This window comes from Aotus nancymaae, unplaced genomic scaffold (assembly GCF_030222135.1).
Source record: "Aotus nancymaae isolate 86718 unplaced genomic scaffold, 86718_ANA_hifiasm-v0.15.2.pri h1tg000065l, whole genome shotgun sequence".
Taxonomy (NCBI): Eukaryota; Metazoa; Chordata; class Mammalia; order Primates; family Aotidae; genus Aotus; species Aotus nancymaae.
In genome coordinates this window covers 6,643,698-6,669,158 of record NW_026988480.1, presented here as the reverse complement: position 1 = coordinate 6,669,158, position 25,461 = coordinate 6,643,698, and the positions used below count along the sequence as shown (strand labels likewise).

At 39.5% G+C, this 25,461-nt stretch overlaps 1 protein-coding gene across 2 annotated transcripts in view; it reads left to right on the top strand.

Moving 5' to 3' along the window:
- The window catches only part of ABCA13 (ATP binding cassette subfamily A member 13), a 437,440-nt gene that overhangs the window by 279,102 nt on the left and 132,877 nt on the right, over nt 1-25,461 (top strand). For both annotated transcript variants that reach the window (XM_064366685.1, XM_064366686.1), the window contains exons 44-47: nt 5,853-5,945; nt 10,109-10,178; nt 18,315-18,433; nt 21,069-21,156. In XM_064366685.1, coding sequence (XP_064222755.1) covers nt 5,853-5,945; nt 10,109-10,178; nt 18,315-18,433; nt 21,069-21,156 — 370 coding nt within the window. The remainder of the gene's footprint in view (nt 1-5,852; nt 5,946-10,108; nt 10,179-18,314; nt 18,434-21,068; nt 21,157-25,461) is intronic.

Here is a 25,461-nt window from a genome sequence, read left to right as displayed (position 1 = left end):
TGATGATCCAGTGATGTTTTCATTCATAGAGAACATCTTCAATTATTTACATTCTTCTCCCCATATATGTACAACTTCCTTCTATGTATGTGGCATCTTTATCACATGAGATAATAGTGCTTGCTTCACTTTGTTTCAGTAATTCAGTGAGAGGACAAATGGAAAGCAACCGGGCGATTATCTGGAAGAAATACAATGAAAGTTACTGTTCTTCCTATTCTTAGTAAATCCTGGGATGGACTTAATATATCATCTGTGCTTCTGAGTGGGGCTGGGGAGGAGGTAGTACACTCATGAGCAGGCTCTTGGAAGCCTTTTTCTGGCAGAATAACATACAGAGTGCTAGCTGCCTCATCTCCTGGCTGCCCTTCCCTCATCTGCAAGGTCTGCCCTCACACCAGGCTTCATCCAGGTCATGAAACATCCAAATTCTGGACCAACTTTGCATGTCCAGTTGGATCCCCCAAGAGCATTCTTCCTCTCGGTCATGACACAGAAGCTGCCTTCTCAGTGCAACTCGCCCATAATCCCTTTACAGGCCAGTGGGGAAAAAAAATAGATAGTAAACAAAATAACTGAAACTATTTGCTTGACTTAATTATGTATACATTGTATGGGGACAAAGTCCAGCACTAAGTAGGCATTTTAAAAATGTTTACCATGAGTGAATGTATATCCTTCATGCTCTACCTAACCATGAATTTAAGATGTACTTTATGGCCCCTCACCCTGGGTGAACTATTCTTTAGCTTGACCCACTTGAGATTGAGTCATTTATGAACTGTTGGTAGTCTTAGTGGTATGAAATTATAAAAAGAGAGAGGATACCTGATGACAACATTCTCATTGTGAGGACGCTGAACTCATAGATGTTGGGTAAACTGCTTAGTTGGCACAGCCTAGCAGAAGCAGGACTGAGAATCCAGTTCAGGCCCCCTGACTCTAATTCTCATTTTGCAAACGCTTACAAGGCCATAAGTTCTACCCTCAGAAAGTTTACAGTCAAGCAGAGAAGTGATCCCTACAGACAGATGGGAACATCTTATAGGTAGATACTTTGTACAGGGGTTGTGCATAAGCCACATGGGGAGATCTGCTTAGGGATGTCAAAGAAGGTTTCATAAGGATGTGGCCCCTAAATTCCTTCTTCTGAGATAAGTAGGTGTTTTCCAGTCATGGAAGGGAGAAACTTTCTTCTCTTGTACTCTCTCTAAAGAAAGAAGTGTGAGTAAATGTGAAAAGTAATGAAGGAAATCAAGCAAAAGTTGGGATGGTTTCTGGCAGGTACTGTAAGACATTCTAAGGAGAACTGACTTTATCCTGAAAATGTAATGCAGGGAGGCATTAAGGAGTTCTAAAATCTGGGAAGTGATATAAGGGGTATTATTTTTGTAGCTTCCAGGTATGAAGTCTGATTTGGAGCAGTCTATCTGAGTCTTTTCCCCCATAGGTAACTTTTTCTGTCTGGAATTGTATAAGATTTCTTCTTTATCCTTGGAGTAAAGGATTCCTTCCCACCCCCCCCCCCCACCCCACTGTTTCCTCATCAAAACTGTAGATTTTAGTCTTTTTTCAGTTCAGGATAATTTTTTTTTTTTTTTTTTTTTGAGATGGGGTCTCACTCTGTTGCCCAGGCTGGAATACAGTGGTGTGATCTTGGCTCACTGCAACCTCCACCTCCCAGGTTCCAGCGATTCTCCTGCCTCAGCCTCCTGAGTAGCTGGAATTACAAGTGTGTGCCACCACACCTGGCTAATTTTTGTATTTTTAGTAGAGACGGGGTTTCACCATGTTGGCCAGGCTGGTCTCGAACTCCTGACCTGAGGTGATCCACCTACCTCAGCCTCCCAAAGGGCTGGGATTATAGGCATGAGCCACCATGCCCTGCCAGTTCAGGGTAATTTTATTATATTATTAATCTAATTGTTTCCTCTCACACATTTTTCCTTACCCTCCTTTCTGAACTCCTATCACGTCTCATGTTAGGGTCTTCCAAATCCAACTTTTAATTCTTTATCTATCCTTAAGGATTTCTTTTTCCTTTCTTTTCCTCCTGTGTGGGTATTTCTCATATGTCACTGTTTGTATGTAAACAGTGGCTACCATCTTACTCAATCTACACCTCTAATATTATCTTCAGGAAATCATTCTTCTTGGTTTCAGAAAGTCCTGTGTAGGTATACGCTTCTCCTTTTTTTTTTTTTCTTCGAAGTGTGTATTCTTTCAGCGCCTTTATTTTTCATAAGTATTGGCGCTGTTCGGGTATTTCTCTGGTTGCTGGAACCCAGGGACATGTGTTTGTTGTTGCTGCTTTGACACATCAGATAAGGGTGTTGCCTATCAACTGCACGAAGTTCCAAGTCAAAGCGCATTCTGCCTCTGTAGAGCAGTAGCTGGGCTGCCAGTGCTTTCTGCTTCTTTCAGGGAGGTGGAGACCTTTGTTTCCTATATTCTCTCTCATTTAGAAATAGAAGGCATAAGCCTCTTTAATTAAGCTTTTTCTTGACTGCTGGGGTCCAGCAAGAGAGGAGAGGCTGAGGTCTCTAGAGATTTGCAGGTCTCTAAAGGTTGCTCTTCCCAGGATGGTTCCTTTCTGGTCCTTTCCCTGGATGCTCTGCTCCTGTTCTTCATATTGAATTCGTATGTGGCCTGGCCTGTGGGGATGATGGTCCTGAATTCACTTGGCCAGTAGTAACTCCCTCGGAGCCCAAGACCTCACCTGGAACCAGATGTTTATCAACACCAAAAGCTGGTTAGATTACGAAAAGTCAAAAGACTGGAGCTGAGAATGTGGAGAAGGTAGGAAGGAAGGAAAGAGTACAGGCTGTTGTCTTCCCAGAAGCCCAAGAGTTTCTCAAGGTTGTTTTGATCCTCATCTAAATCAGAACCACCGGGGGGCCTCGTTAACCAGGAAGGCCCTTTGGGATGGTGCTTAGGAGTGTCCATTTGTTCAGCCAAGCTCCTTGGGTCACTTTGGTGCACATTAAATTTTAAGAGATGATTATTAGAGAGAGTGATTCCATTTATGAACTTCCTCGGGAATCATAGGTAGTAATTTTCAATTTCTAGAATCTGGTAAGGACAGATGTCAAATGATTCTAACATAGAGGTTTACTTTAAAACATAGCCAGGAGTTTGAAGGCAACAAAGCAGGGATAGTTTAGGAAAAAGCATTTGAATTTTGTGGTGATTAAAAGAAGCTTGTATTTCTTAATTTGTTAGAAACCTGAAGGCTGTTTATACAGAGGTCACACTGCCTACCTATGAGACATAACTTCGTTGTAAATTTCAACATGTTCCATCATTGTGTGTTTCTGGCCATTGCTGTAGGGAATTATATTAGAACAGTTGTAAGCCATACGAATATTTTTAAATCCTTATTAAATTTTATGCAGTGGGGAAGATAGTGTTTTTCTATAAATATTTCTGGGTTTGGATGCTACAGAGGTGTTTGCATTTTAAGTAGCTCTGAAAACAAAGCCCTCTTCAGCAGAAATATAATACTAATTCAGTGTAATAAGCTGGAATTTTTTAAAATTAAATTTTGTTTTTGTTTGAATGGTAAGAGTTCAGAAAAGTCCAGATTTAGGGAAGTGAAATAATTGGATAGAGATTAAGGATGAGGCCAGTGAGTTCAGTGCATTGTTAACATATCACAACTTGTCCAACATATCATTTATGAGACACTACTGAGTTTCATAAGCATTGTGCCTTTCCTCAAGGATTGCTTTGTTCCAGTTATGAGACCAAGGATGATCCTCCAGTTAAACTCCAGTGAAGAGGTACTAGGGCTATCAGGTAGGACAAATGGAGCAGAGAAGGCAGGAAGGACTTATTGTGGAATCGGTGTTCCAGCCAAGGTTTCCAGGCCAAGCTGGAGATGGCTTTCAATCAACTGTCCAGGATGCTGGGGATACCGACTCAGAGGGATCAGCACTCTCAAAAGCAGATCTGCTTAATCAAACAGTGATTCTCCTGGGCTGGACTGGGCTGTGCTGGCTAGGCTGGGCTGGATGCTATGTTCAGGAAGAAATGTTGAACAATAGGCCCTAAGATTGTAGAGAAATTCAAATAGTATTTCAAGACACATAGGTCATAAGAGGTCATTGATAAATTTTGAGCAAAGAAAATGTCAGATTGGTATATTAGAGAGCTCACTAAAGGAATTAGAGAAATTGGGAGTCTGTGAAGTTCTCATCTATGTGTAGGGTCACACTGAACAGTAGCCTAATGAGAAGTTTCTTCTCATTCTGAGCTTACGCTTGTTGTGCAGGACAGGGTTGGAAATTCCTATATTTCCAACTAAGACCTTTCTACATTTTAATGCTAATGCTAATATCAATTCAGAAAAAATTTGGGAGTCAATTATTTTATGTCTGTGAACAAAAAATTAATTAGAGAAATCAGTGGTTGAGGATTAGATTACTCTGTGGTTACTTACATTTCTTCTCTCTTTTTTTTGCATTTTCTGTTTTAAAGCTTTTTTATTGATCATAATAATTGTACATATTTATGGGGTACATGTGATATTTTGATACATACATAGGATATATAATAACCAAAGCAGAGTATTTAGGTATTTATCACCTCAAATATTTATGATTTCTTACTTTCAGAACATTTCAAATCTTCTAGCTGTTTTGAAAATAGGATGAATTGTCATTAAACACAGTCACCCTACTGTGCTACTGAACACTAGAACCTATTTTTTCTAACTGTATGTTTGTACCTATTAGCCAACCACTCTCCCTTTCTTATTCTTCCTAGCCTCTGGTGCTTGCATTTCTTCAATGTAGCAAATGTTTTAAGTTCTTTGAAACTCATCACTTATGTACATTTGTTAATTTATATAGTAATTCTTTCCAAAAAGAATTGAGGTCATCAGGTATATCTATATAATCTATAATGCTGCTTATACATCATTTTTTTTTATTTTTGAGACAAGTGTTTGCAAACATGCTTACTCAAAAAGTATTCTTATAAATAACACCATGTAAGTTCTGAAAAGTAATAAATCTATATTTTTTCTAAATACTAATTTAGAATTTTAACTAATTAAATGAGCTCATTCCCATTCAATCCAATTTAGAAAATCTTAAAATGTCTTTTTCTCTACATTTTCTCAAGGTTTTCTTACAATTCAGGTATAAAGTTTAATACAGAGTTTGTTTCTACAACTCCCCACAGTGACATGAATAGTGTTTTATTGCTGGTGGTATCTTCAGTAAGGAAATCATTCAGTATTGGTTTTTGGCTTTTAGTAATGCTGTCTGAACTACTAATAGACTTCTGAGATGTGTGCCAGTAAAATAAATATAATTTAATGTTTACTTAAAACACACATAGGATTCTATGTTGAAAACCTCTTGTTAAGAAAATGTAGTTCAATATAGCTCACATATAGAAACCAAATGATATAAATATAAGAAATTGTTTTATTTTAGGACTATGTAATATTCAGACCAAACTAGAGCTCCAACTTTAAGAGTATAGTTTTACAGATTTTAATATATTAACACAATATGGTACTATACCGCCTTTAAAATTTGTTTTTAAAAATGATGCAAATATGTGAAAAATGGTTGTGTTATAATATTAACTGAAAATGTTGAGGAAAATAAGGTACTGTGAATGCGAGTCTATAAAAATGCATATCTGATGGCAAAACTATGCTTTTAATAAATTTTCCAATTTATTAAAAACAGTGGAAAATCAGCTTTATCTCACTTACTAGGAATCATTAGATGGATCAGCCTGACAGGAGCACAATGTGAGGTCAGCAGCTGGTTCTGCGTTCTCTGTTGGGAGCCACTAATAATCCTACTTTGTTTCCTTTGTCTCAAAATAAACAGCAGCAGTGGGGGCGATGACTTGGACCTCATCCATGTGCTTCTGCAGAAGTTCAGAGATCAAGATCTGCCCTGTACAGATTTAAACCCAGACCGGTAAGTATCAGGTGCTCTCTGCAAAAGTGAACACTGCTAACTGGTAACATTACAGCCTGGGAGGATCGTTTTTCTCCATGATTGGTTATTTCATGTCACAAATTTACATTATAAAAAATGAAAATTAGCCTAATGAGTAGGTTATTACTGAATGGGCCTTATGGGTATCGCCATCTAAAATGACCCGAAATAAACTACATAATTACCCCTTTCTCCCTTCATACACCCATGCTTTGTATTATTGCAAAATAAATTAAAACTAATAGCATTTAATTTGTTTAATAAAACCCAAAGCTCAAAAGAATGAAGTAGTTATTAGGTCTGACTTAGGTATTAGCTGTTATTTACTTTAGAGAATACTTACATATATCAAAAAATTAATTATAATTTTTTTTAACTTAAAAGACTTAAAGGTCAGTACTATACATCAATGTGGGATGAATTACTTTGAAAATTATCTTTCTAGTATTTAAACATGGTTATTGTGATGACCTTTCTATGAAACCTGGATAGGGGATGCTTTTCTTTATAAACACTTATTTCCCTCCTATTTTGCTCAGTTGTTATGTATTGAAGATCTACTACAAATAAAATGCTGCTGTAAGAACCAAGATTAATGAGAAATATGGCCGTGATCTCAAGGATTTTATAATTCTGGGTAGAGCAAATGAGGCAAGTGATAAAAACCATAATGATGTATTAAGTGCCAGAAGTGTATGTTTTTAAGTAGTAAATATTAAAATCTAATAATAATACAATATTGGCAATATGTTTTCTAATTTATGATGACATATTTTGCCCATTAGTCATGTTGGTAATTAGTGTGAGACTGAAAAACTATAAATGTTCTCAGTAAGGGAGAATTAGCAGATAATTAATTATGTTGCTTCACTCTAGTCTTCTCTTGCAAAACAAATTAATTTATTTAACTGAGGCTTCAATGGTAATATTTTTATTTTTCTTCTCTCTGATGAAACACACACTATGTAAAATATATCTACCTTTGAAAAGTTCAAATGTTACCTAAGGCCCCATGGGGTCCAGCCCTGGCCCAGGATGGCGTTGAAGAAGAACCAGTTAGCAAAAAAAAAAAGTTATTTTATCTAGTCTTTAGAGAGGAAAAAACAAAAAGGAGAATCAATGATTAAAGGACAGCAGAACACATTGGATATTTTGTTTGGACACATACTTTACTTCCAGTTCCTTTCACATGGGTTACAATAGAGCCTCAAATTCTCCTCCTCTCCTCTCTCTCTTCCACAAGCTCCTGCCCTCCAGCCCAGTGTGCAGATCAGCCTCATTGCTTTTCTTCTCTGTCCTTTCTTTTACCTTCCTGGATTTGTTTTTGTGTTCTCCCTTTTCTTTGTGAAATCACCTAATCTATCCTTAACTCATTTCTATTTTTAATCATTTCTATCTATTTTTGTGATCAGCATAAAAAAGGCTGGGGGAAGTGGTACATGAAAAGATGCTGGGAACACTTGTATTAATAATGTGTGTCCATTTTATACAAATAGGGCTTGATTCACTGGGACCCCAAATCAAAGCAAAAAGTTTTACTTAAAAACTGTAGACTTCCTTCTGTAAGTGTAAAATATTGTTGAATTTGATTAGGTTTACATTTTACCTCCTTGGAAGACTTGGGCAATCACTTGACAATTAACTAAAGGAAGCATTTTAAAATAATAGATTGGATTCTGCTGATAGGTTGTTTTTCTGTTGAAATATTCAACTCTTGAGTGTCAACTCAAGGGTGCTATGTTGAACTTCTCATATGTACCTCTCTCTCATATGAAGACAATGAAGAGCTCTAGAAAAATCCACCATGGTATAAATCTGATCTAAAGTATGAGTTTATCACAGTAGTAGGTGATGCATAATTTAAAAGTTAAAATGTGTTAAAGTTGCCAACTTTAACATATTTAGCTTCATTTTAGAAGGTTTACATTTGGTGACACTTCAGTGTGAATTCTTTGACTATTTCTAATGCGAAACGGTCACTTTCCTCACCCATCCTTGTTAATGCTTTAATACAGAACAAAGGTGGTAGCAAATCTTCTATTTCTATCAAACTTAAAGAGCCCAGTGGGGAGATGGGTAAGGCTTATTTTTGTAATTAAAAGGAAAGTTATGATTAGATTGCAGTGTTATAATCGTCTCGGCACTCAGGAAAATCTGGAAGGCTCCTTATTAGCCAAAAGGGATCTTCAGAGCCTAGTATGGCTGGTGACAGATTCCCTCTGAGGGGTCTGTAAAGATGAACGTTGAGGTCAGGAATCAACAGTGTAGAGAGTGCATACCAGGCATCGTGATAGAGGGGTTAATATGGGACCAGTCTACCTGAATCCAAATCTCAGCTCCACTACTTATTGGCTTTGTGACCTACCCAACTTGCTGAAAATCTCCCTGCTTTTCTTGTTTGCATCAATGTGCTCCCAGTTCTGTAGAAAGAACACTCAACAGCAGAGTAGTTCTTGCGGAGAGCTTTTGTTCTCTTAAGGCAAGTTCCTGCCTCAGAAAGCTACTCTCAAGACAGTAGATCCTTAGAGCTTCTGCCTCCCTCTTCAAGATTTAAAATGCACCTTAGGCAATTGAAAACTCCACGCAGCCCTGTAGTAGAGAGAGCTATTTCATCCAGTGCATCCAAACCTGAAGGACCAAATGACTCTGCTCCAGCAGCGTCACTGAGGCTGTGTCCCATAGGCCACTTTAGGGAAATGCTTTGCTTAGTCAAAGTGTATTTTTAGATTCCTAAGCTTTAAAAGATAAATTATCTAGATATGTCTGATTTCTCATAGATCATCCCCTCTGTTTGTCCCTTTTACGAACATTCACACAGCTTCCTAGTGAATCTGTTTTAACACAAACGTTGGAGGCTGAGAGGTGCTCAAAAAACTACCTGTCATGGGTCATTATGCACCTCTAATGGACATATATTTTTACTCTATGAAAGGGAGCTAGGAGAATAATAAGGGAGGATTTGGAAGAGAAAAAGAGGACTGACCTTTTGAAGTCATATATTATAAACACTTGTTAACCATTATCGAAGGTATCTGAAGGAATAAGAGTCTGCTGAGTTTCAAGAGTATAAATGGATTTTTTAAAAGTACACATCAGATATAGTACTCTGATTAAATACATAACTCACTTAGATATTATTTCCATGTAAACTCTTAAGTTTCAAACTGGAGTCCCTATAAGCTAGTCAGCCAAGAAAGTAGTGTGGAGAAATCGTTACATTTTTTGTTTTTAAGACATTGTACCTTGCTAACCTGGTTAATAGAAATGTCAAGTTTCTTTTCACTGGACTGTGCTTTCTTCAATTGGTGTCATACTGGCTTTCTCACTGGAATAGCACACATTTTGCATAGAGCTGGGATCTCGACAGCTGCTTCACCTCTCTGGACCTGGCTCTTCTTCTGAAAAGCAGGGCTAGTAAGAATGCTGGTAGAAATATCTAGCCAGTGCTTGTAATTCAGTAAATGCTACTTTCCTCCCTTCTTTTCCAATTTTTGAGTAATTAAGAGTAATCTTCATTACTAAAATAAATTTTGATTTACAAATGCTAAAAAAATATTTTAGAGTATGGGACTCATAATGGAATAAAAACAATCGGGAAACTATGGAATAAAAACCTGTTTTTGAACCACTGCTACAAATGATTTTCCTGTTTCTGTTGCACAACCTTTCTGCAACAGAAAGTTTAAACAGAAAGGTTTAAAATGGAAATTTAAAAATTGTTTTTCTTTAAGTGATGATTAAATTACTGTGTCTTGCCACAAAAAGGAATTAGCGTCTTGCTGTGTTTATTAATTGCTTCTTGGTACCTAGTTATGAGACTGGAAGCCTCAGGTTGCACTAGGAGCCCCAGCCTCCGTCTTCAACACTCGTTCCATGAAAGTCTCAGGGAGCCCTGTGATACACTCAGTACAGTGAGAAAAGTGAGCCCCATGTAATATAATGGAAATGCTGGCATTGTAATAAACATTGTCATCAGATTAACAGCTCAAGCTGTGAAAACAAATGTAAGAGCTCTGCCTTCTCGGCAGTAGGAGATGATTATCTTGTGAACTCTGCTCGAGTCTGATGGAACTCTTTTTTATGGAAATACAATGGTTTTGTAAATCTGAAAGATCATTCCAATTCTCTCCTTTGTTTTTTAGGAAGAATTCTTCATGCTGGCACACAGATTCCTTTTCTCACCCAGAATTCCAGGATTCATGTGGCTGCCTGGTAGGTTTCTGCAGCATTCTTGATCTTTTTAAGTCTAAAATTTCAAGTGACAAAATTGTGTTTACTCCATCTATAAAATTTCCATGTTTGTAACTGAGTCTCTTTGACTTTTTGGTTTCCTGGATTAGCTGTTTCTGGGAAAAGTTTCATCACATAAAGTGAATATTTATAGAACACAGATTCTGTATGGATTGACAGTGCCCCTCTCCTTCATTGCCTACTGCCTTTGGTCTTTAATACTCCCTCTGGCATTCATTAAGAAAATGAATCCTCTTCAAGTAATGATAAGGAAGCTAGAATTGCCCTATGGAAGGAAATTTTTCTAAATTTCAAGGCAGCATGACCTCAGGGCTCTTGCCATGTTTTTATTTGGGCTAGATATTAACAGCTAAGATGCCCCATAGCTCTCTGACTATGGCTGACTTATACAAAAACATGTGGAAATAGGTGCACCCCCATTGAGGTGAAAGACATCACTGTCTAATCTGTGAAGGAGAATAAATTGAAATTTATTTGGAAAACTGATTGGAACTCATCTCAAAGAAAATCTCAGACTCTAATTAATAAAAGGCATAGACCTGCTAGCCACAATCCACAAACAAGTATGACAGTCCTAATTTACAGGAAACAGGGAAAAGAAAAAAAAAATTGAAGTTAATTGAGCATCTATAATGGAAATGGCCACTGGGAGAACATGTTTACAGGGCCTTCCTGTAGTGCCTCATGAGATGCAATTCTTCTTAATAGTTGCCAACCTAAGGGAAGAAACTGAGACAAATTAATATAGGTAGAGAATTTATTTGAGCCAAGGTTGAGGACAGCTATGTGGAACACACTTCCAAGTTATCTTTGGAAGTGCCCCAGAGAACAAAAAAGCTCAAGTGAAGTGGCCTTATTGTCTAGGGTGTCACCTGAAGTTCTTTGTCTCAGGGCCAAGAAAATCAAGGATGTGGACACACCAAAAGTGAGCTTAGAGCAGAAATTTAATAAGTGAACGGAAGAGGGAAAGCTCTCTGCTACAGAGAGGGATCCCAAAAAACGATTGTCATTTTAAAGTGAAATGCAAGGGTTTTTATAAAAAAAAAAGCTAGCAGGGAAGGGTGCTGCATTTACATAGGGCTAGAAAAACTGGTTAGGACTAGGTGTGTCGTTTGCATAAGGTGTGAATCCCTGGCAGTCTCCACCCCATCTACTTAGTGCACATGCGGGTCCTTAGCCTAAGTTATTCCGTATTGCTTATCTCCTCCTACTGCACATGCTTTAGGGGCAGAACCCTTTGTATTCGTCCACTTTCATGCTGCTGATAAAGGTATACCCAAGACTGGGCAATTTACAGAAGAAACAGGTTTATTGAACTTATAGTTCTACGTGGCTGGGAAGCCTTTCACAAATGCAGAGGGCGAAAGGCACTTCTTACGTGCAACAGCAAGAGAGAGAGAATGAGAGCCAAGGGAAATGAGTTTCCCCTTATCCAACCATCAGACCTCGTGAGATTTGTTCACTACCATAAGAACAGTATGAGGGAAACAACTCCCATGATTTAATTATCTCCCACTGGGTCCCTCCCACCACATATGGGAATTATGCAAATACAATTCAAGATGAGATTTGGGTGGGGACACAGGGCCAAGCCATATTACCCTTCAAGGTGGATGTGCCTGGCTCAGGGTAGCTCTTCTTATCCATAGTGTTGTAGGCATGTTCCGAGCAAGACCCCATGCAAGCTTCCTTATCTGAGTATGTCCAAAAAGGAAAGGAATGTGCTCACTGGGCCCATGGTATGCTAGTGAAACTTACTGACTACACAGGAGGCCCCTTTCTGTGCTGGAATTAATCTCCCTATCTATGTTTGCAGCCGGAGCTTTCAGGCTGCTCTTGGTTAGAAAAGAAATCCTGCCAAAGAATTTGCCCTAACTATCTGCCCAGCCAGTTTCTTCCTTTCTTCTCTCTCATAATTTATTAAAGAAAAAAGAACAAATCAGGAGAGTGGGTGATTACAAAAGTTGTTTGTCAGGGATTCTCATTGACGTTGTTAGGTTACTTTATAGCTCTGGTGATGGCACTCAGCCTAGAGTCCATATAGCGAGCTGCTCAGAAATGATTGCTTAGCTCAAGGGGGATGGGGTGGAGTGTGACAGCTGTCTCACTCCAGTGCCTCTTTGGGCCTGATTATTTAATGGGAGCTCACATTCCTCAAATAAAAAGTTTTTTTGGTTTTTGTTTTTTCATAGTTTAGAGATTTTAGAAAGCTTGCTTTTGGAACAACTAGTCTGCTTTCTTCTCTTAGACAAAAGATACACATGTAAGAGGTAATAATGACACAGCACCTTTAGGGGACACTCAGAATGTTGGTTGATTTGGGAGAGCTAATGGAACTCTTCATGTTTCCCTCTTGGCCTCAGCTGTCAATATACTCAGCTACATTTAGTAATCCTTTGCGTGACCAACTACCTTTTTTTTTTTTTAATAGACATAATTATTGTTTTTTTCCCTAGTATTGTTTTTCCATTTATTCACTTTAGGGGCAAAGGGCAAACTTCCCTTTCACCCTCTGAAGCTTCACTGAAAATCAGTTGACAAAAAGCAGGTTAGTTGGGGAAATATCATACAAATGTGTTAATGTGTATGGGGGGATCACATCGCAGAGTAAATACCCCAAACTCCCAAAGAGGTACAGAAATTTTGATCCCATTTTCATAGGGTAGGGAGGAGATGGGGAGTGTGGATGGTTGTTAGAGAGAAAGAATGGGTCAGGGAGACAGAAATTAACTTGTAGTGATTCTCTTGGAATTTGAGTGAGCCCAAAAGTCAGGCATTATCTTGTGAAAAAGTCCATCCAAGCATGGTTACATTCTTTACTCCTCTTTTCTGAAATACATAATGAGATTTCAGGGAGGGGATTAAGAACCTATGTTTTTTTTTTTTTTTTTCTGGTACAGAATTTTTTGGTCAGAAATGGAAATTCCAAAGAGAATTGGAATGGAGGAGGAGCAAGAGGAGCAAGACAAGGTTCTAGGGACCTTGATTCTGAGGTTTATTTCTGAGGCCTTTCAAAAATGCCCAGCATGCACAAGCATCACGCTTTGGGGGATTGTTTTCTATGCCCCAACACTCATGAAATCTCTAATTATTTGCACCACACTCTTATTCTCTAGCCTTGATTTGATCATTCTATTGTACTAGTAGCTTTTAATACCACCAGCTACTTAAGGTCTATTGGGATTAGACTGGGCAAATATCAGAATGATTGGTGTTTATGTTTGTAAATTCACTTCAACTCACACGAAGTGTAAGATTTCAGTAATATGTAAGAAAGGTTTTACATGAAAAAGTTCCATAGTCACATAAGTTTCACAAATGCTGGATAAAGCAGTATTAAGCAGGTATCTTTGCCATAGTTCTTCTAAGAAGCTATTTGGTGATAATGAAATTGTCCTTGAATTGACTGTGGAATAGATGCAGCATTTTTTGTAAATTTGACTGAAGAATCCTTCCCTTTTATGGTGCCTATGTTTTTTGAGATGTACTTTGAGAAATGCTGGACCACATGTTAGAAATCAGAGAACTTCAGGAGAGAGGGAGTTGAGGTGGAATTAATGAAAGTTCTAAGGAATGGGTGTGGCTACTCTTCTGTGTTGGCTCAAAGGAGATGTACAAAAAGATGTGTGGAAGGAAGGCCTATATACCCAAGGCCAGGTCCCTGGTCTTTAGTGTTCATGTTGAGCCAAGTTGACTGTGTTTTGTCAGAAGGAAAAATGTTTCTCTCCCCTCAAATACATATGTGCTATCCAGAAGCCCTGGGTCTGCAAAGGCATGTCCATTTCCTCATATTTTATTTGTCAAAGATGCTGTGACTCTCTCCAAACCTACAGAAAAGTTCCATGGTTAGTTCTTCTTCTGAGGATGAAGACATTATTTGGAAAAGACCCCGTTAGAAAAGGCTCAAAAGGGAACAGGAATTGAGCTAACCCTAAAGAACAAGCAGGGATTTTTAGGGCCTGAGCTCCCATAGATAACAACACTGTGATCCAATACATCAGGAGTGAGTGTGGCTTTATACAGAATAGGTGGAGGGTTTCTTGTGGCTGAGTTAGTAAATTACCACACACTTGGTAGAGGACAATCTGTCCTTTTCCTCCTCCAGCTTCTCTTGCTTCCAGCCTTCCTTGGCCTCTGGTCACATTACACACATCTCCAGCTCCATTGTCACAGTGCCTCGTCCTCTTCTTTCTCTGTCTAGTCCTCCTCTGTCTCCCTCTCACAGTGGCACAGGTTGTAACCAGCCAAAGGGTCTGGCTGCTCGCTGCTTATAGAAAGAGGCCAAAATAATAACGAGGTGATTAAAAGACAGCAAGACTTTATTATCTGTGCCAGCAAAGGGGAAGCTTAGAAAGTAATTCCACTGTAACTTGTGGAGGGAACACAGGAGTTTTTAAAGAAGCGGGTTGGAATGCAGAAGAGGCGGGGTGGGAGGTTGGGGGTTAGCGGGAGGGGAGAGCTAGGAGATCCCAGGTGGGGTTACTTACTCCAGTGGTTCATCTTGAATTATTCTTGCATTTGGTGAAGAGGCTGACACCATCGTGGATCCTGCCAGGTTATAAACTAATTACAGTCAATCTTGCAGTTAGTCTTCAGCTGGGAGTGGGTTCCAGCCTTGAAGTAATCTTCTGTTGGGGACAGGTTTTCAGAGGTGTTTCATCCATATCAGGATTCAACCCCTGAAGCTTCTAAGGAAATAATATGACCAGATACGTGAGCATGGTATGTGGTTAACAAGCATCTAGGTAAATAAATGTGTGTAAGGCATGGGGGCATGAAGTGGGAAAGGAAAAAGAAAGAAAACATTTTGAGGCTGTAAAGTTCATCTCAGAGCTACATCTTAAAACTAGGGAGGGGAAGGATGAAAAGGGAAAGGATAAAAAAGTTTTAAAATGCAGTTTGAGGCTAAGCTGTTAAGTAGCTCTGTTACAAGGTGACTGCATGAGGGTGCACTGTCAGAATCCAGGATAATCTTCCGGACTCAAGATCCATAACTTAATAACATCATTGGCCGGGTACAGTGGCTCATACCTGTAATTCCAGCACTTTGGGCGGTGGAGACGGGTGGATCACCTGAGGTCAGAAGTTCGAGACCAGCCTGCCCAACATGGTGAAACCCTGTCTCTACTGAAAATACAAAAAAATTAGCCAAACATGGTGGCAGGTGCCTGTAATCCCAGCTACTCTGGAGGCTGAGGCAGGAGAATCACTTGAACCTGGGAGGCAGATGTTGTAGTGAGCTGAGATTGCGCCACTGCTCTTCAGCCTAGGCAACAAGAGCGAAACTCTGTCTCAAAAATAAATAAATAAATAATAATTTCATCAAGACAGCATTTAAAGATTCCAGAGATAAGGGCCTGATATTTTGGGGAGGGGGTGTTTTTATTCAGTTTAATACAGAGAGTGTATTTGGGGATACCTATGCAGATAATGGTTAGAACGAGACCAAGGACATTTTCTAGTAGACCTGAATTCTTGATAAGAATTTGAATCTTTTTAGCAAGAGAATCATCTAACTGAAAACAGAATTTTAGAAGGATATATCTTGATGGGTCTGGGGATGTAAAGTGAATTGGAGAGAGGAAATCTTGAGGTAGGGAAAGTTTAAAGGTTGTTATGTTCATCAAGTTTGGCTGATTTATTTAATTGACAAGCAGAAATCATATATATTTGTGGTTACAGCATGATATCATATGTCATGATATTTTATATATATATATACACACACACATACATTACCTCATGTACTTATTGTAGGGGCACAGGAAAACTTTCCCTTCATCTCCTATAGGTGTGCTAAAAAATCAACTTGTAAAAGGCAGATTAATTGGAGAAAAAGCATATGAATTCTTTTAACATGTACAGTGGAAGACTCACAGAGTGCTTATCTACCCCCCAACGAAGTTCAGAAGTTTATATATCATCTCAAGTTTACGGAAAGAATAGGGCCTTGGATCCTGGTAAATCAGGTTATGGAGGGAGGAGAAGAGGAAGTCTTACTGGAGCAATAAAGGATTTCAAGGGAGAGTAAATGGATCTGGGAACAGACATTATCTGTTTAGGTATGGTTATATCCTCGATCTTACAGGGAAGAGAAGAAATAAAACAAATATTCTCCTTGGTGGGTCTAGATGTTAGGTAGGTAAAGGAATTTCCACTTCATCCTGTGCTTTGGGAGAGATAGTGGGTGGGAGGGAGGTCAGAGAGACTTTGAAGCTTCTTCAGCTCAGCACGTGAAAGCACCATATTTTGTGGTATTGTTTGCTGAGCGTCAGCATTACTACTTGTGTACATGTGTGTTGAGGATACTTAAATCTACTCTTTTAGCAATTTTCTTTTTTTTGAGACAAAGTCTCGCTCTGTGGCCCAGGCTGGAGTACAGTGGCACCATATTGGCTCACTGCAACTTCCATCTCCCAGGTTCAAGCGATTCTCCTGCCTCAGCCTCCCAAGTAGGTGGGACCACATGAGCATGCTACCACACCCTGATAATTATTGTATTTTTATTAGAGATGGGCTTTCGCCATGTTGGTCAGGCTAGTCTTGAACTCCTGACCTCAAGGGATCTGCCCACCTCGGCCTCCCAAAGTGCTGAAATTACAGGCATGAGCCACCTAGCCTGGCTCTTTTAGCAATTTTCAAGTGTACAATATGTTATTACTAATTGTAGTCATCATGTTGTACAATAAATCTCTTGTACTTTTGCCTCCTGTTTAACTGAAATTTTGTATCCATTGACCAACATCCTCTCAGGCAATCACAATTTTACTCTGTTCCTATGAGTTTGACTTTTTTAGGTTCCACATATAAGTGAGAGTTTGGCTGAATTATGATTTACCACAATTATTATTCTTTTTAGTATCATTCCTCAAGCCTTTCTATCAAGACCCTGAAAGCAGTATCTTAAATGTATATTGCCCTTCTTACTTTGTCATAGTTCTTTCATGTGTATCTGAACCTAACAGCAAATCCATGCATTTAGGTAAACCTGTTTTTATTTTCATTTTGCAAATCAGAAGACAAGTTTCCAAAGCCAAAAGGAATGTGAAACTGGCCTAAATGTCTCTTAGAAATAATATTTATGGTTTTTTGGATAAACATAGAAATGGACCCTCCCTGGTCTTAAAACCTGAAACTTACATTTGTCTTAACTAAGTTTCTTTCTTAAGAAACTGATCCTCAGGCAAGGGACTGAAATACATCACATCCATACATTCAGAAAATGAGACTCTGGACCCCTCATCCATCATGATTGCTTCCTTACCCCTCCCTCATTCCTGCTTTTCCACTTTCCCTTTTATATAACCCCACCAGTTTTAGTTAATTGAGGAGATGGATTTGAGACTTTCTCTTCCATTCTCCTCAGCTCTAGAACTCAGTTAAAGCCTTCCTCCCTGGCAACACTCATTGTCTCAGTGATTGGCTTTCTGTGCAGCAAGACCAAACTCCTGGCATTTTGGTAACAAAAGATTCAGAGACAGAGTCGCTTCCTAATTTAATATATCATCTTTTTCGAAAGAGTTTGAGAAATGGAAACAAAGCACATTAATTCTAAAGCTGGTGTGGCAGGTCAGGGCACATCACTGCACAGCCTCCAGTGGCCTGGGTGTTTTGTTGTGTTGACCACTGCCTCCTACATCATTAGGTGAGTATTCCATGATTCAGAGCTGGTGCTGGCACGCTGATGAGTTGCTGGAGAAGAGCTGTTTGATTTCTACTTTAGACACTTATGAAAGTGACATATGCCTTTGAATTCTCCTGCTTATCTTCCTCTCACTAGTTGTCTCTGGCTCTCTTTCAGGTTCATCAAATGCAAGATCACCCCAGTGAAAACATTTGTTTTTTCTTTTTGGCTTTTATAAACCCTCCCAAACTTACATACAGAAAAGGATTTTAAGTTCTCAGATATAACTGACTGCAAAAGTCACAGTGGTATTCTGGCATAATTCTCAAATGTAGGTGACTCTGAAAGAGATTTTAGAAATCAGAACATATAAAAGGCAGCAGATTATTAAAAATGGAAAGCTAGAGAAAAAGGTGAACCAGTTTGTGAGTAATAAAAAGTTTTTGTTTTTATCTTTTTGAAAACAATTTCAGAAGTGTCCAAATAGAAGTGCCAGCGCTCCCTACCTGACCAACCACCTGGGCCACACACTGTTGAATCTCTCAGGCTTCAATGTGGAGGAGTACTTGCTGGCGCCATCTGAAAAACCAAGGTGTGTTCAATGCTCTTGCTGGGTCTTTTCTGTTGTGTTTGGATTACTATGGAAAACTTATTGTTTTAAATGCTAATGTTCTTAAATACTCAAAAATCTAAGATTGACCTTGATGCTCATAAAAATTCCAAATTGATACCATGGATCTTAATACGATTCCTTACTGCTGACTTTCACTCTTTTACATGCTGGGGGAAATCCTATCAACTGAGATTTGTCAGTGGCAGAAGTGTGAGAGCCAGAAGCAGTTTTACTGCTTTAGGGAATAAGAGCAGCTAAGCTTACAGCATAATAAAAGAAAGGCCTTCTTTTAGAATTCCCTCTATTATGCAACATTCAATATGGGAACCTAGGTACAACTATTATCTTGAAATTCCTCTTGTGCAATTTTTGGGAAAACTTTTGTGTTGTGTTGAATTTCCTTGAGCCTAAGAGGATGAATCCAGATGAGGAGGATGGGCAATGGGTGATTCTCATTGCTTTGAATATTTTTTTTTTTTTTTTTTTTTTTTTTTTTTTTTTGAGACGGAGTTTCGCTCTTGATACCCAGGCTGGAGTGCAATGGCGCGATCTCGGCTCACCGCAACCTCCGCCTCCTGGGTTCAGGCAATTCTCCTGCCTCAGCCTCCTGAGTAGCTGAGATTACAGGCACACGCCACCGTGCCCAGCTAATTTTTGGTATTAGTAGAGACGGGGTTTCACCATGTTGACCAGGATGGTCTCGATCTCTTGACCTCGTGATCCACCCGCCTCGGCCTCCCAAAGTGCTGGGATTACAGGCTTGAGCCACCGCGCCCGGCCTGCTTTGAATATTAATAACATCTGTCTACTGTAATTTTTCCATGTCCCCAAATGTATTATATCGCTTCATGTACGAAGGCATTTCACAGGCTGTCTGTATTGCCTGGGACACCATCCCTGCCCCACTGGGGTGTGCCTGCCTCTGTTCTGCTGTCCCACCTCTTCGTGTCTTTCAGCATATACTAGAATCTCTGATTTTCTGTTCTAACTCTGATGGTTAGCTTTTTTTCTTTTTCTTTTTTCTTTTTTTTTTTGAGATAGAGTCTCACTCTGTTGCCCAGGCTACAGTGCAGTGGCACAATCTCAGCTCACTGAAAGCTCCACCTCCCGGGTTCAAGCGATTCTCGTGTCTCAGCCTCTCTAGTAGCTGAGTCTACAGGTGCCTGCCACCATGCCCAGCTAATTTTTTTTTGCATTTTTAGTAGAGACGAGGGTTCACCATATTGGTCAGGCTGGTCTCAAACTCCTGACGTCAGGTGATCTTCTGGTTCTGACCTCCCAAACAGGATTACAGGCATGAGCTGATGATTAGCTTTTTGAAGGTGGGAGCTTGTGTGCCCAGAACTTAGAATATTATCTGTCACATCAAAGGTGTTCAGTCAGTATCTATTGAATGAATGAATGAATGAATGTATTTAATTGAGCCAGTTGGGTATGTGTACTTATTTCTTTGCCTGAATTTTTGCTAAGAGTAGAACACTGTGATAGAATAGAAGACTATTCTTCAGTATCCTTTTGTCTAGTGAGTAGGAGATAAAATTTATTTATATAATAGTCAACATTATATTTTTAAAATGTTAACTATACTTTTTGAAGTTTAATAGGTACAAGATACTGTGCAACTCATGGAGATATAAAAGATTTAATTTCCACCCAGGAAAATTCACAGAGCTGCTTAAAGATAAACTAGCAAATAGACAATTAAAACCCAGCGTGGTAATTGGTAACAATGGATGGAAATGCAGGATATTGTGGGAACTCAAAAGACAAGGAATATCTTCCCCACCTGAAATTGTCTGGAATGCCTTCCTGAACCAGGAAGATTTGAGTAGAGTATTAAAGAAATAGAGTAGGGAAGACAAACCAGAGTGGCTCAAAAGATTATGCCCACTATTAAGAAATCCTTTATTTATTTATTTACTTTTTTTGAGATAGAGTCTTGCTTTGTTGCCCAGGCTGGAGTGCAAAGGCATGATGTCCATTGTAAACTCTGCCTCCCAGGTTCAAGCGATTCTCTTGCTTCAGCCTCCCGAGTAGCTGGGATTACAGGTGCCTGCTACCATGCCCAGCTAATTTTTTTTTTTTTTTTGTATTTTCACAAAAGACTAAAAAATGACAGGGTTTCTCCATGTTGGCCAGGTTGGTCTCGGACTCCTGACCTCAGGTGATCCACCTGCCTTGGCATCTCAAAGTGCTGGGATTACAGGCATGAGCCACCATGCCTAGTCTGAGAATTTCTGAATAGTGGATTTGTAGAGGAAATGACTATTAATTATTTAAATAATTACAGTGCTGATGGTCAAGCTCTCTCTGTTACACAGCATATATTTCCTAACAAGACAGTAAGGTGTGACAAGTACACTTTCTAATGTGGCCAGCCTTATCCAGATCCTCTCAATTATCAGTGGCTTCCATTTTACTTGGCTTGGGAGTTAGGCAACTTCCATCAGCACGGCACCTCTGCCTGTCTGTTCATGTCACAGACCACAGATGCTCAGCTGGCTACTGTCCTAAGACTGCTGTACCTGCTGGGGTTAGTAACGAACACCCTCTTCTGGTTAGAAGTCCTGGTGCTCTGTGGTTGAAGCACTAACACAGCGTTTATTGTTAACAGGCTTGGAGGCTGGTCTTTTGGAGTACGAATCCCCAGTGAAGCTGGAGGTACATATACAAACATATCAAAACCCCAAACTCTGGCAAAGGTAATCATATTCTTTTTATTTTTTTTTTCTGTTTTAGAAAGTATTTAGGAAAACTCAACGTTCAAATATATTTTTGAGCACAAGGTTGGGAAGGACCAGATTAAATGCCAGCATTTGTTACCAAGCATTAAGAAAAATTATACGTAAACATTGTCTTGAAAAGAAAATGACTTGTTTTTCTTTAGAAATAAAGCGAATAGGTTTCTGCTTTTTGTTAAGACAGGACTTCACCAAGTAGATATAAAGTGGAGGAAAACTCTATTTTTAAAGATATCCATAGTTGTGATAATTGGAAATATCACTAGTTTCTTTGCTGGCCAATGAGTTCTTCCATATATGAACGTGAATGTCTCATCTTCCAGAAGGCTGGATGGATAGGCCTGGAGATGACACAAAGAAAGCAGCAGTTACACAGCAGTTACTACTCTTAGGGGTTCTGAATTTTCAATCCCTGCCAGAATTATTCCTATGAAATAGGAATGGTCCCCTTGGAATTAGAGAGACGAGGTTGGGGGGTTATTAAGTGAGGGAATGAGGACTGGAACAGAGGAAAAATGCCTTGATCCATCAGTGGGAATACAGAAATGGTGAACCCAACAGGTTGTGTTGTTTAAGAAAAATAGCCAACACTACCTAAAAATGGGGAGAGTGGAAAGATTCAAGGCATTCATTCTCCATGACTGGAGAAATAGTACTGTGTTTGATTGAGAGAGATACTGGAAAAGAGTAGATTATGGGAGCAAGTTAAGTCCACTGCGGGAGAGTGAGTGCGAGTTCTTGTTGGGACATCAGTATAGACATTTCATGCTGTAGGGTGTGGGCGTTGTATCTACTCATTAGCCCATTGTGGAACTGTGGGGACAAGAACAATCTCCATGAGCCCAGGAAGGTATTCTCTCTCTTCTGCAGTGGGGACTTTCATGGTTCATGTGAACCTGAAGAAGCTTATTGGGATAAAGACATGCACATGTTGGAGGTTTACTCAGTGAAATAAAAGTTCTTACAGGCACTTCACAGTGTCATCCCTGATGAGACAGTCATACTTCACGATGTAATCCCTAAACAGAATTTTAAGTCATACATTACAATGTAATCCCTGAGAAAAATATTCATTCATAGTGTGGACGATTCAGAAATTTCTCCAACAGCTGAGATTTGTTCAAATCTCTCTTCCTTCTAAAGGCAACACACATGAAGATTTAAAGCTCGATATGAGAATATCATTATTCATAACTTGATAGAAAAATAAAATATATTTGCTGACATATATTGGAACACATTACGTAGCCATTATAAAATTATACCTAGTTAGTAGAAGGAATCTGTTCATTTCCTCTATGAATATTCCTTTTTGTAGAGGAAAGGTGAACTTTTTAGTCTATCCCAATTTAAACCCTTCTTACGTATTCATAGGAGACAGCTGTGTCTTTGCTTTGAAGTGCTCAAGGCACGGATCTCTTGTTTAGTTGATGAGTGGCTGGGGATTTGTGTGTTCCCCTCACATCTTTTGCTTTTTGTCTTTGTTTAGTTAGATGAGTCTTCTGTACTGACATGTTTGAGTGGTGATTGCTGAAGTTTTTAATGTTATTTACGTGTCTTGTGATAGGCAGAAGCATGCAGGTGAATTATACCTGACCTTCTGGGGACTGAGCTCCACTCCAGCAAGCCATGGAATCCGACATTGCTGTGGGGCATAAAGGGCAATCTATTATTTGAAATACCCTCAGCTGGCAGCTGATATTGCATCAGAGGATTGCGTTTATCTTTTTGTAGTTAATGACCAGCTTTTTCTTTCAGCCTTTAGGCTACATTCATTGACATTGATGATATGATTTTCATAGGCTCTTTGAAGGAAAAATGAAAAATTTGCATATGAATAGGCTTAATGTATGGTTCATTATCTTGTAGAATGTCTCTTGTGCGACCTTTATGAGTTCTATCATTCACATCTTGAGTGTTTAGCTTGTTTAATCAAAACACTCTTTATAATTTATACACTTCAGTTAAAGAAGCCAAAACAAAAGTCCCTTTTGTTTTTTTTGCATACATTCTGTTCTCCCATGGAATTTTATACATTTGAATATCCACTGAGGTTTTTTTTTCTTCTTCTTAACAGCTACTTAGTTACTTTTCTGAGGGGCTGTATTGCTAAGATGAAAGGATTGTTTTGCTGTGTGAAAATATGTTCCTAAAAGAAGATTAACTTCCTATTTCATTTATCGGACTTTATCACTTCTTGACTTATGACTCTAGGTAGGGAAGGAAATCCCACAGCTTATTTCCAGAACACAGTCCATTTTTAGAAAACCATTCTTGGGAGAAAAAGAAAGAAAAGCTTTTCCTTTGAACTCTGCTAAGTCCTGAATGCTAACTTTAAGATCATCATAAAATATGCATTCATTACTTAAAGAATTTATAAAACCTTTCCCAACTAAAGGTCAATTTATAAAGGAACCGATCAGGAGTTCAAGAACATTTTAAAATCTGTTCCTTGGAACTCTGCAAATCAATCATTTATTGCCAAAATGAGGCTTTATAGCAAACAACTGCAAACCGTTAGTAGCATTGAGAATAAACATGCATTTAGCTCATGGGTCTGTGGTATTGTGCTGCTGTGGGCTGTGCATAACAGATGGTGCCAGGCTCTGCTAGCTGTGGGGAATTTGGGATGCTCCTTAGCCAGGCTCTGGTTCTGCATCCTGGGAATGTTCCCCAGCTCATCATCTGCACTGACCCTTTACTCTACCAAGTGCTTCCCCTTCCATCGCCCTCCATGGCTATGTGTGAAGATACTTGAAAATATGCCTTTTGAGCAGCTCTCAGCCTGCTTCCTGCCTGTGGACAGCTGGGCTCTCAGAGCTATTTACATTTTAGATGTAGTTCAGCCTGGGGTACCTTCTTGATATAGCTCCCTATAAAGCACTCTAGGCTTTCTAGTTCTCTGAGGTCCACAAGCCACTCTCATGATCTTGTTGAGGTATGCTGCTCTCTCTAAAATTAATTAGTGGCATTTTGGGATGGGCAGAGTACTAGAGGACAACACCCTTTAGGTTACTAAAAGACCTGTGTACCCCTGAGAGGGTCCCTTAGCAGCATTGTTCTTTGAAGAGCTCAACAAAGTTCTTATAATTGTACCTTTGACATGACCTTTCTTCTGAGGCCATGTCTTTCAACATTCTCTCTAGAGATCTCCATATCCAGGTCAAGATGTTTATTGGGCGGCATTTTCATCTTTGAAGTTAGTATAGGTGGCAATATTACCCACTATTTTCACACTGTAATATGCATCACCATTTTTTCAGTTATCTTTAGCAGTTTGTTTTTTTTAGTATTTTTTTCCCAGTATTCCTAAATATTTTATCATGTATTTCCAGGCTTCTAGAATTGTCTCTTTGTCCCCCGACTTGCTTGTCTCAAAAGCAATGCCACCTGTTTTCAGTTTTTGGTACAGTAATACCCCATTCCAGTGTAAATTACTGTATTGGTATTCTATTGCTACACTAATGCTCTATAACAACAATTTCAAAGCTCAGTGGCCTCTACAGTGGACATTTGTTTAGCTCACAGGTCTGTGAGGTTTTGCTAATACAGGCTGGGCTGGGCTGATCTTTGCCAGGAACGATCATGTGTGTGGTTGGCTGGCCGTTGGCTTCAGCTGGGATGACTGTGGAGGTCTCAGCTCCACTGTTGCATCTGATCCTCCCACAGGTTAGCCTGGCCATGCTCCCATGGTGATAGCAGAGGCATATGGGAGACTTCGAGTACATACATGTGCCTCTCAAACCTCTGCTTGTGCCGCATTCTATTGGCCATAGCAAGTCACATAGTCAAGCACAGCATCAGAATGGGAGGGCGTGAAAGTCATGTAGCAAAGCATGTGGACACAGGGGTGGTGAAAAACTAGGGCCCTTAATACAATCAAGAACAGAAGTCTCGGCCAGGTGCAGTGGCTCATGCCACTTTGGGATGACTAATCCCAGCACTTTGGGAGGCCGAGGTGGGCGAGTAACCTGAGGTCCCGAGTTCAAGATCAGCCTGACCAACATGGAGAAACCCTGTCTGTACTAAAAATATAAAATTAGCTGGGTGTGGTGGCTCATGCCTGTAATCCCAGCTACTGGGGAGGCTGAGGCAGGAGAATCGCTGGACCTTGGGAGGTGGAGGTTGTGGTGAGCCGAGATCACACATTTGCACTCCAGCCTGGGTGACAAGAGTGAAACTCTGTCTCAAAACAAAACAAAACAAAACAAAGCAAAACCAGAAGTCTCAGAGTCTACAAGGGGTGAGGTGAGGGAGGCTTGAGGA